This window comes from Hevea brasiliensis, chromosome 5 (genome assembly GCF_030052815.1).
Source record: "Hevea brasiliensis isolate MT/VB/25A 57/8 chromosome 5, ASM3005281v1, whole genome shotgun sequence".
NCBI lineage: Eukaryota > Viridiplantae > Streptophyta > Magnoliopsida > Malpighiales > Euphorbiaceae > Hevea > Hevea brasiliensis.
This window is the reverse complement of record NC_079497.1, coordinates 10,032,227-10,050,597: the sequence shown is the minus strand read 5'-3', so window position 1 is coordinate 10,050,597 and position 18,371 is coordinate 10,032,227. Positions and strand designations below refer to the sequence as shown.

At 33.4% G+C, this 18,371-nt stretch overlaps 2 protein-coding genes across 2 annotated transcripts; one reads left to right on the top strand and one right to left on the bottom strand.

Annotated features, from left to right (window-relative positions):
• Positions 1-369: 369 nt before the first annotated feature.
• Positions 370-1,534, bottom strand: LOC110644028 (germin-like protein 5-1). The gene is made up of 2 exons (XM_021796627.2): positions 1,163-1,534; positions 370-1,044 (listed from the first exon to the last, which is right to left on the bottom strand). Exons 1-2 carry the CDS (start codon positions 1,269-1,271, stop codon positions 506-508), a joined length of 648 nt encoding a protein of 215 aa, XP_021652319.2. The 5' UTR covers positions 1,272-1,534; the 3' UTR covers positions 370-505.
• Positions 1,535-4,381: 2,847 nt separating this feature from the next.
• Positions 4,382-13,810, top strand: LOC110644026 (membrane-bound O-acyltransferase gup1). Its single transcript, XM_021796623.2, has 19 exons — positions 4,382-4,615; positions 4,747-4,805; positions 4,900-5,081; positions 5,170-5,218; positions 9,187-9,290; positions 9,392-9,456; positions 9,589-9,659; positions 10,243-10,302; positions 10,425-10,538; positions 10,852-10,976; positions 11,071-11,122; positions 11,810-11,872; positions 12,073-12,182; positions 12,266-12,358; positions 12,453-12,534; positions 12,628-12,705; positions 13,302-13,377; positions 13,468-13,517; positions 13,586-13,810. Exons 1-19 carry the CDS (start codon positions 4,516-4,518, stop codon positions 13,625-13,627), a joined length of 1,575 nt encoding a protein of 524 aa, XP_021652315.2. The 5' UTR covers positions 4,382-4,515; the 3' UTR covers positions 13,628-13,810.
• Positions 13,811-18,371: the final 4,561 nt, after the last annotated feature.

The window sequence follows — 18,371 nt, the reverse complement described above, 5'->3', positions numbered from 1 at the left end:
AAAAAAATATTTTTATTGAATTATTTTTTAAATACTTTAAATATTTTTCTAAAAAAATATGTTTTATATAATAAAAAAAAATTAATAATATATTTTTTAAAATAAAAAATTAAATAATTAACTTCATTAAATGTAGAAGTAAATAGTACTTATACATTAAATTTAAAACTCACCTAATGATATAGCTATCATTTCGGTTTCTGAATTTAGGTGAAGGGATTAAAAACTCACCAACCTCTACACACTTCCTAGTCATATTTTTATGGTTTCATACGACATCAAAAACTATAAGAATGGAGTTAATTGGATGCAATATTCTCTTATCTTATATTCAAAAATCTCTATTGACCTTTTTATTTCTTTGCTAAATAAGAAAAATAATTAAGGATTCTCATTTTTGAAAGACTAAAGAAATAAGTTCTAAATATTATGAAGAACAAATCCCATAAATTGTTTCAGTGGTAACACTAGCAACAGACAAGGCCCAACACCCACCCTCTTTCAATTACTTCTTGGGTGCCAACCTAGACTTGATTTTCTCAACCTCCTTGGTCCCCACCTGGAAAGCCTTGGTCAACACGTGGTCAGGAACCGGAGGTGTGGCGGCAAACAATGTGGCGGCGATGGATTGAGTGCCCGGAAGCTGGCTGTTGAAGGCAGCGATCACGGCGGCTGGAACCTTGCCATTGTTCTTCTGGAAATGCACCAACCCTCTTGGGAAAACGAATATCTCACCCTTGTTGATGGTCTTTGAGACCAAGACGTTAGCGGTGGTGATGAAGCCCACGTCGAGCTGGCCTTCGAGGACAAAGATTATCTCAGTGGCTCGTGGGTGAGTGTGGGGAGGATTAAGGCCACCGGGGGCGTAGTCAATGCGGGACAAGGAGACTCCAAGGGTGTTTAGGCCTGGGATTTTCTCAACATTGGCTCCGGTGACCAGGGAGCCTAGGGTGTTGTTGGTGAGTCCTGGTTTGGCCAACCCATCGAAGAAGAAGTCATCTGCTGTGAAATTTTCTTTGCAGGTAAAACCATTAACTTTCACAGCTGTTGGTGATTTAGAACAAACACAAAAACATGAATCAGCCATTAAAGATTATAAATTTCTTATTACATAATCAGAAAGAATGAATTTTGGAGAAGGGGGGAAAGGATTCAGGAGTACCAGAGGTAAGATCAGCAACACAGACATCTTGAAGCATGTCAGGATCAGCAGTAACAGAGGCCAAGACAATACCAAAAGAAAAAACAAATAGGGCCACCATAGCCGTCATAGTTGCAGGGATAGTGTTTTTTGGTTCCTTTCTCTCTCTCTCTCTCTCTCTCTCTCTCTCTGTGTTTGCAGTTAAAGCAGAAGACAAAGGGCAAGAAAGAGGGAGGTTTGTTTGGAATGAATGAACAGAAGAGAGTTTGGAAATCCCTTTATAGTGACTGATAACTACATATCCTATAGTGTAGACAATTCATATTTTAAATCTAAATGGATGCTGTGAAGGTTAAAGCACGAAACTTGCCTTCTTAAACCAAAAGGGAAGTAATGATTCTTGCCTGGTGACCCACATGCCCTTTTTTTATATTTTCTTATTTTAAGCTCTAAGATGTGTGGTAAATCTAAGAAAAATCTGGTTAGTTCACTTGGGAGTTTGTTTTTCATTGTCACCATAACACTACAGACTTAGCCAGACACTGACCGTAATTTTGAACATTTTATTTAGCCTGGAAGAGTATGTGTCATAGATAACAACCTATATTCCATTTGAAGTCTTGAATGTATTTCTTTTTCTTTCTTAGGTATGTAAAGAATTTTGGATCAAAACAAGCCAAAGAACACTTACATCTGTTTTGCCCTGGATTTTGTTTGAAGGGAATGCAATGGTTACAAGAAGGGAAATGTACAACTTATTCTGTACATCCAGCCAATTAAAAATCAACTAACTATATTTTATATTATGATTCATCATATTTTATAGTATATTTCATCATATTTTTAGTGATATATTAATTCTTAATTAGATGAGTGAATACACTCGAATATAAATAAGAATCATTCTAAAAAAAAAATCAATCTTTATGGTATGTGTTTAAATGGAGAAAGGTAAAGTTTTATAAAATAAAGTAAGATAAATAAAAAATAAAATAAAATATTTCCAATTTATCAATTTAATGAATTAAAAAAATACAAATTTTAGAACCTCTGAAGACCTTATATTTTTTTTTAAAAACCTTCCTCCTAGATAAATATGATACTTTAAAAGCTCATCCTTTACATCTAAGAACTTCTTCCAGACAAGCTGTCATAGATATGATTTTTGAAAAGTAAAGATAGAATTATAAGCTTTACTCCAAGGAAAACTAAACCTACACCTTGTGGGGCTCTTTCTTTTTCTTCCTAATCAGCAGTGGTGTGTTTTCTGGTAACATTTTCTTACAGTGCAATCAATCATTACAGTTGGAGCAGTTACAAGTAGTTAATATAAGGAAAGCATAAAGTATGGACCCAATCAAGCAGGTGAATTGCATTTCATATTGGCTTGCTACTTGGTAGACATCATTGGCTTTTTTTTTTTAAATTGATTGAATGCAAATTTAAAATTTTATAAATTTTAAGACAATTTTAATGTAATTAAATTAAGACTTATGATAAAATTGAGTGTCACTTACGCTTTTATATTTATACGTGTGGACCAACTTTTGAATATATCCTCTCTTGATTTCAAATATCCTTTTACTTTAATATTTTATTCTTGTAATTTTTGTAAAATTAAATTTTAAAAATTTATCTCGACTTAATCTGTTACACATTTAAAATATGAATATATAAATTTCATTTATCTTATATATAAATTTTATTGTATTTTATTTTACGTCCACAATCATTCAGATTTAAAAAAAAAAAATTTGTAACAAAAAAGCATGCAATTTCTCAAATAATAAGAGTTTATTTTTTGGTGTTGGAAAGGAAAACTGAACTCAAAACCTCGTAAAAGATAATATAAATAGAAACTAATTGAGTTAATTTAGTAAATATATGCTAATTATTTCAAAATGTATCTCTTATTTCATACTCAACTCAACTAAGTTTTAATTTAAAAAATTTGAGATCGATTATATGAATTCTCTTTCTACACTCTAAATGATTTTGAATTAAATTTTATAATATAATAAATTTTATAAAATAATATGTTATTTTTAACCTACACTTAATATTTCATAAACATTAAAAAAAATAATTACATATTTATAGACTTTTATGGATTATATTATTTAAATAATTTTATATAAAATTTAAAAATACTATCAAAATTATACAAATATAATTTAATAAATGTTAAAAACTTATTTTTTAATAATTTAAATTAATTAATTATATTTATTTATTTATATTAACAATTACTATAATTAATTAATTATTAACATATTTAATTAATTTTTTAATAATTCATTAGTTGAATTATTGACCTATTAAGTAAAGTTTGGCTCATAAATTTGATCATTATGCTGCACCAACCTAAAATTAATAACACTGATCATATTGGTGGAAACGAAAATATTACTAAAAACATGGAAAACAATAAATGCAGCACCATGCAAAAGGCCTACACCATCAAACATGGGATCCAAGACCATACGTTAGAAAAAAAACAGTCATAAAATGAATTTAATACCATTAAATTATTTATACATTCATTATATATATTTTAATTAATTTTATATAAATTTTAATATAAATATTTAATCTAACAATTATTAACCTCGTTCTTATATGAGATCAATTTTATATTAAATATATTAAAATAATAATAATAATAATAATAAAATTTCATTTTATTGTTTATTAAAAATGATAAAAGTTAGAGAATATTAGCTCACTACATTCTTTTAACTTTTAATTTAAAATATATTATTTAATAATAATAATTATTTAATAAAATTATTTAAAAATAATCTAGTTAAAAAATAATTAAAAATAATTTAATTTATTAAAATAATTAAAAATGACACGTAATTAAATATTATAATTATTAAAATAAAATAATATTAATATTTTTAAAAAATTATTAAAATAATATAACTTTCTATTTAATTAAAAAATTTTAAAATAATTAGATAAATCATATAACTTATTTTTAGTATATATAATACTTATTATGACTTATTTGATGTAATTTTTTTAATTTATAAATTGAAATAAATACATATATATATATATATATATTTGTCTTTATTGGAGTTTGGCCCAGATTGAAGGTTTTGAGCGGATTGTTTGGCCCCAAAGAAAAGCATGTTTCAGTTTGGCAGGGTCTGAGATGTAGCGAGGAGCCCAATCGCACTCAAAAATACGACACCGTTTCATGCTCCGTATAAAAGGACACATTTTCACCTGCGTAATGTATCTTGCAGTCAGCCACTGATCGGAGAAGGCTGGTCTTATGCTCTTCTCCAATTCCCTCATTAGATTTTGGTGACAGAGGCTGTGCTTTCCTCGAATCATACAACAGTAACTGCGCGGCAGCGGCGATGAAGAAGGAATGGAAGCGAAGAGAACTGAGCATTTTGGTGCTCTATGCCATTGCTTTCTACACTTTCATCGTCCGTCGATCCCTTCAACTCTCTCACGGTATTCCCTTTTTCCTTTTCCTAATTTTCCATTTTTTTTAGAAAAAAAAATAAATTTCTTCGCTTTATGTCAAATTAGGGATTGTTCCTTTTTATATTTATTGTAATTTGGACTATCAAACTTTCACGCAGATCATGAAGCAAAGCTCTATGGTTTGCGCCCTGGATGGCTTCTCCCTCCTTGTCTTAATGTAATTGCTTTGATTAATTTTAACTTTTGTTCTTTGTTAATTTTCATTATGGTTTCTTATAATCTACTTGTTTTCATTTTACTTTTTCACTTAGGATGTCTCTGATGCCCAATGGAGAAACTTTCGCGGAAACTTGCCAATTCTTACTGTTGTTTTCGGAATTTCCACTGCGTTGGCCAATTTCTTAAGGGCTTTCTTGTGTTTAAAAGCAAAGGGGATGTCCATTGTTTGGCTTGTCATTTCCTTAGTCTATTTATCATACCTTCATGGAGCTTGGTGTGACCTCTTTTTCGTCAAAATGCTTTCCTTCCTTCACTGGTTTGCTATTTTTTTCCTAACCCTCTTCTTTTCTGGTGTGTTCTAGCACTGTATTTATACTGTCCATTGCCTCGGTTAATTTCCTTCTAGTAAAGGTGCGTTTTCAATGAGTTATATATCTTTTTTAATCACGGTTGATGTCTTTTCATATCAGTGTTGTTATTGGTTTTTTACCTTTTACTGTACTGTGCCATTAGCTTTTAAGTATAGATTTATCTTTTTTTTTTTCTTTTCTTTTTTTTTTTGAAATGGCAAATTGCATTACAAGGCCCTAAGGGCATCAGAATTACAAACAGAACTTAACTGAGAGGGGAAGGTTGTAAGCCAATTACACAGAAGCTTGTTCTCAGACTTGAGTTTTACTAAGATATGAGCAGCTTCATTAGCCTTCCTATTGAAATAATTTTTGGGAGACCAATGATGTTCTTAATTGTACTTCATAAAACTCAACTCAACTAAGCCTTTATCCTAAAAATTTGGGGTCGGTTATATTGGTTCTCTTTCTCCACTCTAAACGATTTTGGATTAAATTTTCGGAAATGTATAATACTTCTAGGTCATGGTCATGTTGTTCTGCTCTCCTCCAAGTCAGTTTAGGTCTACCATTTCTTTTCTTTCTATCCTCTACTCTAATATGCTCTACTTGTCTAACTGGAGACTCCGTATGTCTACGTTTCACATGACCAAATCACCTCATACGTTTCACATGACCAAATCACCTCAATCTTCCTTCTCTCAACTTATCCTCAATTGATACTACTCCTACCTTTTCTCTAATACTCTCATTACGGAATTTATCTAGTCTAGAATGACCACTCATCCATCTTAATATTTTCATCTCCGCAACTCTTATCTGAGACACATACGACTTCTTCAGTGCCCAATACTCACTACCATATAACATGGCCGGTCGTATAACTGTACGGTAAAATTTTCCTTTTAACTTATTGAAAATCTTGCGATCACATAAAACTCCCGTAGCACATCATCACTTCAACCATCCGGCTTTAAGCCGAGATATTTAAAGTGATTACTTTGGGATAGTATCACTCCATCCAAACTAACTTCTTCCTTATCACTAGTTCGGCCTTCACTGAACTTCCAATGCATGTATTCTGTCTTCGTTCTATTTAACTTAAAGCCCTTTGACTCTAGAGTACTTCTCCAAAGCTCTAGCTTTCTATTAACTCCTTCTTGCGTCTCATCTATCAGAACTATATCATCCGCAAATATCATACTTCAAGGGATACTCTCTTGTATATGTTTTGTTAATTCATCTAAAACTAATATAAAAAGGTAAGGGTTTACCGCTAAACCTTGGTGTAATCCAACTGACTAGGAAAATCTCTTGTGTCCCCTCCCACTCTGCGCACAATAGTAGTTGTTCATTCATACATGTTTTTCAACACTTGTATGTACCTAATAGATACCCCCTTTTGTTCTAACATTCTCCATAAGACATCTCTTGGAACACTATCATATGCCTTTTCCAAATCGATAATAACCATGTGTAAATCTTTCCTCGCATCTTTATATTTCTCCATCAAGCTTCCGATGAGATAGATCACTTCCATAGTTGAACGACCAAGTATGAAGCCAAATTGATTGGGAGAGATAGAAGTATCATGACGTAGTCGATGTTCAACAACTCTCTCCTACAACTTCATAGTATGGCTCATGAGTTTAATTCTCCTATAGTTTGAGCAACTCTGTATGTCTCCCTTATTTTTAAAAATAGGTACTAAAATACTCCTCCTCCATTCATCAGACATTTTCTTTGAATTTAGAATTTTATTAAACAATTTAGTTAATCATGTCACTCCCATATCTTCTAAACGCTTCCACACTTCAATTGGTATTCCATCGGGTCCACAGGCTTTACCCACTTTCATTCTCTTAAGTATTTCCTTTACTTCTAAAGATCTAATCCTTCTAGTATAATTCACATTCTTTTCTATTGTTCTGTAGTTTATATTCACGCTATTACCATTTAGACTATTATTAAAGAGATCATCAAAATAATTTCTCCATCTTTCTTTAATGTCCTCATCTTTCACCAACACTTTTCCTTCTTTATCCTTAATGCACCTAACTTGATTGAGATCTTGACATTTCTTTTCTCTTCTACTTGCTAATCTATAAATATATTTTTCCCCTTCTTTAGTTCCAAGTTTCTCATATAACTTTTCAAAGGCCTGCGCTCTTGCCTGACTAACTACATTTTTTGCTTCTTTCTTGCTATCTTGTATTGTTAATATGCCTCATTGTTATCACAAGTAGGTAATTTTTTATACCATTCTCTCTTTCTCTTTACTGTTTTTTGTACTTCCTCATTCCACCATCTCTCTTTTGAGGGTAGTCCATGTCCTCTAGACTCTCTAAGTATTTTTCTAGCTAATTCTCTAATCTTTGATGTCATCTGTATCCACATATCATTGGCCTCCATATCCAGCTTTCATGCTTCGGACTCAAGAAGCTCATTTTTGAACTTCACTTGCTTTATTCCTTTGAATTCTCACCACTTTGTTCAAGCTACACTGTTTCTTCTGACCTTACTTGAATTGTTCTTAAACTTGACATCCAATACCACTAACCGATGTTGACTTGTTAAAGCCTTTCCCGGAATGACCTTACAATCCTTATATAGAGCTCTATTTGTCTTCTTGGTTAAGAGGAAGTCAATTTGGCTTCTATGTTACCTACTTTTGAAAGTCACTAAATGTGACTCTCTTTTTATAAAGTAGGTATTTGCTAGTATTAGGTCGTATGCCATAGCAAAATTCAGAATGCTTTTTTCCTCCTCATTTTGGTTGCCAAGTCCAAAACGTCCATGAACATTCTCATAGCCTTGCCTATCACTTCCTACATGTCCATTCAAATCTCCACCGATAAAAATATTCTCTTCATTCGGTATGCTTTGCATTAGATCATCCATATCTTCCCAAAACCTTTGTTTACTCTCACTATCTAGTCTGGGCATAAGCACTAACTACATTTATTGTTTCTTCTTTTAGTACTAACTTTACTAGTATAATTCTATCTCCTACTCTTTTCACAGCTATTATAACATCTTTCAACGTTCTGTCTATGATTATGCCCACACCGTTCTTATTTCTCTCCTTTCCGGTAAACCACAATTTGTACCTTGAATTACCCACTTCCTTACTTTTCTCTCCTACCCATTTAGTCTCCTGAATGCAAGCAATATTCACCCTTCTCATTTCCAAGATATCCACAAGCTCCATTAATTTTCCTGTAAGTAATCCAATATTCCAATTACCAACCTTGATTCTCCTCCTATCATGTTCCTTCCTAATTGATCTCCTTCTATGATATCTTCTATTGTTCTCTATGCCTATCTGGTGTTCTATTCTACTATCTTTTCTACTATCTATCCTATGGACTAACTTCTTTACCCACACCCGTCCATAATGTGTGAACCCTTGCTTATTTAACACCACACCTGGACGCCGGCATGGCGCGTCGCTTTCGGTGAACGCCCTACACCCTTGCATATTTCTCACTACACCCGGGCTCTGATGTAGCGCGTCGTAAGTAGAGGACGCCCCAACGTTTATATGATTTGAATCCATATCATAAGATGTGACGAAATTTTTACGATGGTTGTCTTCTACAGCAACCCTCCTCCTTTATCCGGGCTTGGGACCGGTTAAGCGCAAACTACTAACTACTTAGGCAGAGTTTTTAATTGTACTTCATAAACTACAAATTTCTTTCTTTTTCTTTTTCTTTTTCTAGTATGCTTTGTTACATTCAAAGCTTGATTAACTAACTTTATTTCAAATTGATGAGAGAGTGCTTCTTTCATTATCCTAACTAAAATATGCAAGATTTTGTGCTGGCATAGTCATTATTGCTGTGTTTAGTTGAGTTCTTTTTGAGGTCCACAAAAGGGTTAACAAGATGTTCTGGCATTAGATATTTGTGTTTCATGCTGTTTGCTGTTTTCAAAATTATAACCTTATTGTTATGGTGCCATTGATAGAAATTGTTACACTGCTCCTAATTTGTGCCATATTTTACTAGATTTGCATTTCTACAGATATTTGCGCGAACCACATACTTCTCATTCCTACTTTGGGTTTTCAACATATTTTTTCTTCTATGTAATCGTGTTTATGAAGGATATTCATTCGCCACTTTTGGGTGAGTTTTATAATGTTATACCATAAGTCATTAGTTTAGTTGTTTAACACAAGAAATTATGCTACTTCCATTCACTAACATTACTTTCCCTTTTTACATAGACAAAGGTGGGCATATTTGGACAATTTTCGAGGCACCTTTAGGTGGCACATTTGCTTTAACTTTGGTATTTCCTTCTCCTCATTTTTTTATTGGAATATTAGTTTCAGAAATATTCTGAGGTCTAATATGCAAGTTAGGGAAAAAAGAGTTTTGCAGTTGGTTGCACTGAAGAAAGTTGTTTCTTTGTTTCTGACAGTTATTCTGCGCATGATAAGCTTCGGATATGATTACCATTGGGCACATCTGGATACTCGTTTTGATCAGAAGGTAATGTTGCATACCCTTATTAGCTTTGTGTCTATTTTATGGTACCACTTCCTTATTCCCTAAATTTACTCTAAAGAAAATCAGACAAGTTAGTTTACCCTATCTATTGGGAAAATGATGCTGTAAAAACTTTCAATGTGTCTATAGTTAAGGTTATATGGTATTGAAACATACTTCTTGTTCTTAGACCAATACTCAATGTTTTCCTACCAGCTTTGATTGTTGGTAAAATAAAAGTTTACTGCACCATAAATTGAATGTATGTCTCTGTGTAGACATGGACTTCTATTAATGCAACATTCTAATTTTGATTTTGCTGTTAATATTTGTGTCCTTTGCTACTTAAGTTCTGTTTATGATGTATCATCTTCAACTTGTTTCATTTGTACTTGTTTTGAGACTTAAATATCAATCAATAATAGCCTCACTCAGCCATTCTTTTTATTCTTCCCATACCTCTTGACAGCATACATTATTTTATCTATAAATTTTGACTTCATTGTTTGCCTTTGAAATTATATTGTGAGTACTCATGTTCATGGAAACTGGTTTTGATGATATTTTATTGAACTAATGATCTTAGAGGCACATGCAACGTTGCAATATCTGCAAGTCTGGAAAAACATGCTACCAATTTCTGCAGGTTAGTTTCTTCTTAATGAGCCAAACTGCTAAAGTATTAACGTCCAAATGTTGGTAGCACCAGAAGGATTTTTTTTTTTCTTTTTCAGTAGTTAATAATTTTATTTTTTTTGTTTTACCCAGGAGAGAAGTGGCCCAAATGATAATTTCTCCTTCAACATATACCTTTCTTATCTGGTATATGCTCCCCTTTATATTGCTGGGCCAATTATAAGCTTCAATGCCTATGTCTCACAGGTCTGTTGCTTTCTTTTTTTTTATTATTTTTTGTTGCATAATATTGATCAATCTTTAGTTATGTGTAAAATATGTTCTGCAATAGAATCATACTAGAAAATGGGTTCAGATTTGTTCACTTAGTTGGGTTTGAGAATCTTATCCACTTGAACTTTTGAGCTAGTTTTCTGGACTTGTAGATTGTGGTTGCAGTTAAAAGTGTGGAACACTGATTGCATGTTTTCTCTTACTGCTAATATGCTACTTATTGTAGTCATTCTTCGTTATGTTTCATGGAAACTTATTTAATACTATACTTAAAACTTTGTTGCAGTTAGACATGCCTCAGAATAATTATGCTGCCCGAGATGTGTCATTATATGGATTACGTTGGATACTCAGCTTTCTTCTAATAGAACTTTTGACACATCTGTTTCACTATAATGCTTTTGCAATCAGGTTAGAGCCTTTGCAACTCAAGGACATGGTATTAAGTTTCTATCTGTTCCTTCTAAATTGTGAATTAATTATGTTTATTTTTTCCACTAACCAGTGGCCTGTGGAAATTGTTATCGCCTGTGGATATATTCATCATAGGATATGGGGTAAGATTATCTTTACTATGTAAACTTTTTTTTTTTCATATATGTATTCTCGAGACAAGATATTTGTCAAGCAGGATCAGTTTTGTATGCACAAAAGGGATTACTTGTGAACTCTAAATTGTACAAATGGAGTCATGAACTAAATAATGTGATGGAGTTGTTAATAGTATTGCTATATAGATGTGGAGAGACTGAGCTTATGACAAACTATCCAGGCTTAGGTTGTTGAGATAAACCACCTGAACTGAACTGTGGGCTCTTCTTCGGAGGTGAAGCTTGTACCTAGTAGAGTGTGTGAGCTAGATTTTCTAATAATTGTAGTGTATCAAATGAAGCACAATGCTTAGCCAAATCATCAGAATGACATGAATTGGCAGAAACCTCCTGACATGAGCCAGTACCAAATTTGAAATGAAATTGTGGAAGGACATACTGGTCATACTCGAAACAGGTTTGCCGGCTAGTAGGGATAAGAACAATATGAAATGAATAAACATGCTTAAAGACCTATCTATGCAAGAAAAGTGACTTTGATTGGGATCCACTAAGTCTGACCCTTGGAGCACAGGATGATGACAAGAGGCTTATCCTTGTTGCCTATAAGTTTTTTTGTTGAACCTACAAGTAACTTAATTGCACAATACATATTTAGTTCTTATCTGATGTCACTTACTTGTGCTGCTGCAGGTCTTGAATTTCATGTGGCTAAAGTTTTACCTCATTTGGCGCTATTTCCGGTTCTGGTCGCTGGTATGCTTTTTGAGTTCCAATTTTTTTTTTCCTCATTTCACTTCAACTATATCTTAGCCTAGCCCCTTGGTGTTTTAGTCTAATTTTTTGGTCACTATATCTGCAATTTTATTGTAACCTGTAAAAAGTTTTAAGCTTTTGTCTTTTGGCGTCCAATTAAAGTCAGAAGAAAGTTGTTTTCGACAACCTTGTTATTGTAGGTTTGTGGCATTGAGGCCCCAGAGAACATGCCAAAGTGTATTAATAATTGCTACAACTTGGAGAATTTTTGGAAAAATTGGCATGCTTCATACAATAAATGGCTTGTGAGGTGCAACTCTCAACTCTTTTACCCTTGGTCCCAACCCTGTTCTTCTGATTGATTTTATGCTTTATGAATTACAATGATTCTAGGTACATGTATATTCCTCTTGGAGGTACGCATAGAAAGCTACTCAATATATGGGTTATATTCACATTTGTTGCTGTCTGGCATGATCTAGAGTGGTAATCTTAGCTTCTATCAATTTTTTTTATTATTTTTAATAATTTTTCTGTGTACTGTAGTTCTTACCCAACAATTAATTTCCTTTGGTCTCAGGAAACTTCTTTCATGGGCATGGTTGACATGTTTATTCTTTATTCCAGAAATGATGGTGAAATCAGTGGCAAATGGGTTACAGGTGGTCTATCGATCTCTTTTGTAATATGGTACTGCACTTTGAAATCTGCTTGTGATGAAATCCCTTGATTTCTTATCTATTCTATGTTCTCAGGCAGAGAGTACTTTTGGGGAGTTTCTTTTCCGAGAACTTAGTGCAGTTGCTGGTGCTGTCACTATCACTTGTCTAATGGTATGTGATTCACTATATTAAACCTATAACTAAAACTCAAATTTTGAATAACGACGACAATTTTCTTTTGAGTAATTTTTTTTTTTTTAAATTAGGATTTCTACAAGAGGCTAACCTTCTTTTGTGAGGGTGCAACAGGAGAGTGCTAAAACTTGAACCTTAGCTCTAGCTGCATTTTTTACTAGTTAGAAGTGGTCTTATTAGATGTTTGACTTAAAGGAGACATGGACAAACCCTTTATAAATAGCTGTTTCATTTCAAATAGTTAGTTACATCAAAGAACCTGAGCAAAATTTTATTGTAAATAGGAGCCAATTGAACTTTGCATTACTTATGTCATATTTGGAATCATAACATACAAATTGTTTTTTTTCATCTGAAACTATTGTTGCCAAATATCAAAATTCTGGAATGACGCTGCTTTTTGCTGTTTAGACTTAAGAGAACAAGCGTATGCTACAATAAAATATATGTAATTAAGTTTCAAGGATTTGCAGATTCTTTACCTCTCTTGTTTCTCTCAATAGAGAAACAAAATATCGAAGATGTATTCCTTGAGTTGGCGCACAAAATTTTTTTAACAATTCATTATGCAGGTTGCTAACCTTGTTGGCTATGTTATTGGGCCATCGGGCATTAATTGGTTGATTTCACAATTTCTCACAAAAAAAGGTAAATCAACGCCAAGTGCCTATATCTTCCTAATCTCTAATATTGTTACACATGGAGGTGCATATTTGACGCAATATTCCTGTCTTGTAGGATTGCCTGTATTGGGTAGCATGTTTATTACATTTTATGTTGGGACAAAGGTAAATGTCATGAACATGGAAACTCTCTCCTCCTCTAGTGTTTGTGCTGAAATCTGGTTATGTTGCAGCTTATGTTCCACATTGATGATGCCAAGAAAAAGAAGCACTAAACTAAGTGGACTATGAAGGTTCCATATGCAACCACCAGTTGTTAGAAGTGACAAGGAAAACATGGCTACAAAAAGTAGGATAGATGACCATGTACCACATGATTTAACCCTCAATAGATTGAACCTCCAATTTGATAGGTGGGTGTTCATACTAAGCTTTATGAGAAAATTTAGTTTGTTCAACGAGGGCCGCTACATAATTTCGGCAATTTTATTCCCTGTTTCTTATTCACCATGCTTTGATAAGGAGGTCTGAACACAGGTTATTTTTTTAAAAATCAATAGTTTAATATCTATATTTTGATTTCATGAAACTAAAGAGTCTTTTATTTAATTTTCTGTTAGTTGTTTGAAAAACATCAAAATACCTTTAAAATAATTTATATTTTCACCCTCGGATAACGGAATTTGTTGTTTTCAAAGATTCTCCACTTTCTAAGGACACTGCTTCTAGAGTGAAGACTATTTCTCCACCAATTTCTTTTTGTTTAGAGAGTAAAGATTCAACATTAGCATCTTCTAGATTTAGATGAGTACTTTGACGGATTTATTGAATAAGCTTGGCCGCCTTCTTAGAATTTTGTGGACAATTTTTTGTAAAATGTCTCTTTTTTCCATAGATATAACATTTATCAGATTTCCTGTTTTTACTGTGAGCTGATTTTTCTTGAAGAACCGAAATGATCTATTCTTCTTCTTGCTTTTGTATTTTCCAGAGCGGAACTTAAAGTATTTTTTATGATGAGACTTCTTTTTTGTTTTACAAGTGCAGTTCTTTTGTTTGCATTTGAGACTTTTTGTAAACCTATTGAAGAGACTTGTTATTTTCCAGCAGTTCTCGAAAGAATTTTTGCTAGTCACACATTTTGGCGAGGGTTGCTAGTGTCATTTGGTGAATATCTCCTAAAGAGATTTGAGCTACTTCTCGGTGAGTAGCTAAGATCGATCTCGACAATTCAAGTTGAAGTTATTCTGGCAGGGAGGCTATATAAGTATGGCACAGATTGACATCATCATATTCATTAAGCATATAATAATGTTGTGGCATTCTCTAATAGTGCCTTTCAATGTCTCGCCGTCTCAAAGAACGACACTTCATCTCAAAGAATTCTTGTCTCGCTTATTCGTTATAAAGGGCAGCATCACCAATGAACTCCTAATAAAGGACATTTATTACTCTTAATATGGAAAGTTGATAAAATTGAAGTAATTTGTAGTCGCCTAGGGTGGAAAACCATTCTTATAAAAAACCAGTTGTTCGAGAAGATAACTCTTTCAAGACTTCTTATAGTTGAGCATTTGGTTTGAGCATTTGAACTTCAAGCCATGCCCTGAATTTTGCTAGACAATCTCTCCATTTTGAGAGAGGAACATCATCAAGGGTAAACCATGGGCCAGCAGTAGGTTTTGAAGGTGATATATTTAAAGTTTCCATAAATTCAGTATCAGGAGGAAGCTCAACTTGAGGTTCTGTAACTCATTCATTAGAGCCTATAGAAGTTGCCATGAGTAAATTGGTAATATCTGTCAGATGCTGCTCAGAATCAGAAGACGAAAGATGTTCGTCATGTTCATCTTCAGAGGAAGACATAAGGAAAGCTATTGAGGCCATTTGCTGAGGAGGAGTTTCAGAGGGCATATGTTGTTTGTCCTTTTTAGGTTTAAATTTGGGCTTGTCTTCTTCCATAGATTCAAAAGAAGAAAGACTATGACGAGCAGTTGATGAACAAGGCTGAGTTTTGGGTTTTTGTTGGAAAAACTGTGGGAGTGAAAGGGGATGGTTGATAAAACAATTTATAAATAGGGGATGAGAATAATGAGTGGAATAGTGGATTGTATGGTGTTCCAGTAAAGGAGGCAATAAAAGGATTTTGTTATGAATGTGATGAAAAGGGATTATGCATGGAAGGTTTTTGTTTTTTAGAGGCCAAGTCAGCTTCAATATGAGCAATCTGGGCTTTTAATCTTTTGATTTTCGATTCCTTTTGATCCAAATCATGACCAAATCTTTTTAATTCAAGAAGAGTCCTAAGATCTTTGTCAAGTTGTGTAATCTGGGCTTGAAGCTCAGCATGTATGGTATTAACTTGTAGGGTCAAAGAATCAACCTTAGTTTTCGTCAGTTGAGTTTGGCCTACAACTAAGTCAATTTTTGAATCATTTTTCTCGAGAAAACTATTCTGAGCTCTCGCATTTTGAGTCTGCTAGTTTAGAACTTCTTTAGCAGGAGTGAGCGGTGCAGTTTTACCACCTGCATCCATGGCAAAATGTTTAACAAAAGGTCGGGAGGTGATTCCTGAGATAGGATCAATACCATGTCTGAAAGGAGGAAAATTGTCATCATAAGATTCTTGGGAAAACATCATACACGGGGCTACAAGGGGTAACACTGGAGGATAAAGATCTTATTTTTGTTCCTTGGCTCTTTCTTTCTTCAATATTTCCAAGGCAAGTTCATCGATGGGTAAATGATTTCTTTCTTGGGTTTCTTTGCTAATTCCTATCCAAGGGCCAGAATCTGAAGAATAATCTCTTCTTGGTTTATACTACTTATAGTGGGATAGGTATTTCTTGCTTCCTCGCCTTTGAGCCAAAGGATGATCATAATCTCCTTCCCAATTATAATTTTCACATTCACATCCAAGGTCACACATGCCAAATCCAGGAATATCCTAGATAAAATGTCCATTAATCTTTGCAGGGTAGACATAGTGTCAATCTACAGAAATGGAATAGAAAGGCATATTTTCTTGTTCTTCTTCAACTGGAGTAATCATCATGGTCTAAAAAATGGGAGGAGTACTTATGGATCTTCGGGGGGCCTGGAATGTGGTACGGACAGTACCATTTAGCTGTCAGTGAAAGGATGACTCTGTTGACTGGATAGGCCGAGAATTGGCATGGAGTCTTTCATAATTTGTCAACCGTACTCGAGGAATAATCTGCTCGAGTTCTTCTCTCGGTATTTACTTGGGAATCTAGACAATAGTTGGTGTTATTTCTGTGTCAGCCCAAATAAGAAGTGCTTCACGAGAGACATTGAGTTGGGATAAGTCAATAGTATGATCTTGCAACCTGTAAATGATTTGATGATGCAAGGTTGCTATCATAGAGGAGGTAGTTTGTTCAGCTCCAGTGATCTGAACTTGAACCTTCAAACGGTGCAAAGGTTTGGATCTCTCAATGACATGTTTTAATTGGGAAAGAATGTTAAAACTACACTTCCAACATGGAGGGTAGTTAAGCATGTTCCAATAACAGCATGTTCATAATGAAGAAAGCAAGTATCTAACAAAGATACTCTTGCAGTGACTAGAAGACCTCGTCTACCATGGAGACTAAGTACTAGTCTGACAGCGCCAAAATGGAGATGAGAATACCCTTATCCTTTCCAAGCAGGGACTAAGGAATGATGGATTTCCAAAGTCACATATTGTTCAACTGTAGTGGACTGCAGGCTACATTGATCCATCTTTGAGGCCTGGACATATTCCCTTGGAAGAGATCTTCGACATTAGAGGATGGATCGGATACTTCTTGTGAGAGAACCAGATCTTCAGTAGATATTGTAAGGGTAAAGTAAAGGAAGAAGGGATTTTTCTATCTGAACTCCATCTGAGATAGTGGATATTTCTACTAGATTATCAATTCTAGATGAAAGCGTTATTCTACAAGCAAAGGATAAAGAAAGAGAAAAAGTGAGATTTAGAAGCTAAATAACTATGACGGAAGAGGACATAGGTGTTTGAGAACTAATGTTGTAAGAATCCTCCCCACTTCTCTTTGAATCAAATGCCATTCAATTAATAGTTTTGCTTTTACATTTTGATTTCTAAAAAGAAATAAACCATTTCCATTTTTCACATTCGGATAGAGAGGCTTTCAATTTGACGAAACTAAAATACAGAAATAAAATCATTAATTTTTTAAAAATCATGAAACGTGTCAATTTTGACATAATTTACTTATCTGAAAAGGGGAAGGGAATACTTTCATACGCATGCCACCATTTCCTGTTCCAGCAACTTGAATAGTGCTCTTTCTTGTACAAATTGGGGTTTTCTCCCGCCTGAGTTTCGTTACTGATGCTTAAGTTTTTCTTCGGCAATGCTAAGACAATCAAATAAATAATAGTTGCACTTTGCTTTTCCCGTATGTAATATTAGGCGACTCCTTAACATTTTTCCTGATATATTTTTCACTTCAACCATTTCACTCGCAATAAATTTAGTAAAAAATACTAAAAAAATTATGGGATTTAAGTGTTGTAACATAAATTATAAATTAAAATATTGTACAAAATAATAATTTAGAGATAATTTAATCAAAATTTAAAATTTCAAGGACTAAGCTTCCATTGAAAAATAACTTGTATATAAAAAATATTTTACATTATTTAATTACGATGTTAAACTAATGATATGTATATATATCATACATGTATAAATTTTCATACTTCAATAAAATTATCAAAGTTCGAAAAATAATTTCTTCTTTAGAAAAAGAAAACCATTTCTCTTAAAAATAATTTAAATTTCCCTTTAACTAGGAAAATATTTTTCTTTGACCCATTTTTCTGAGTACCTTAAACACTAGAAAATACAAAAAATATTTTTCCCTTAAACTAACAAAGCCTAAAATGCAACTGAAAATATGTCTTGTAGATCAACGACTAAAGTTTGAAGTGAAGGTCTGAAGGGATAGACACAACATTCCAAATCTAGGCATGTATTCAGCATAGCGC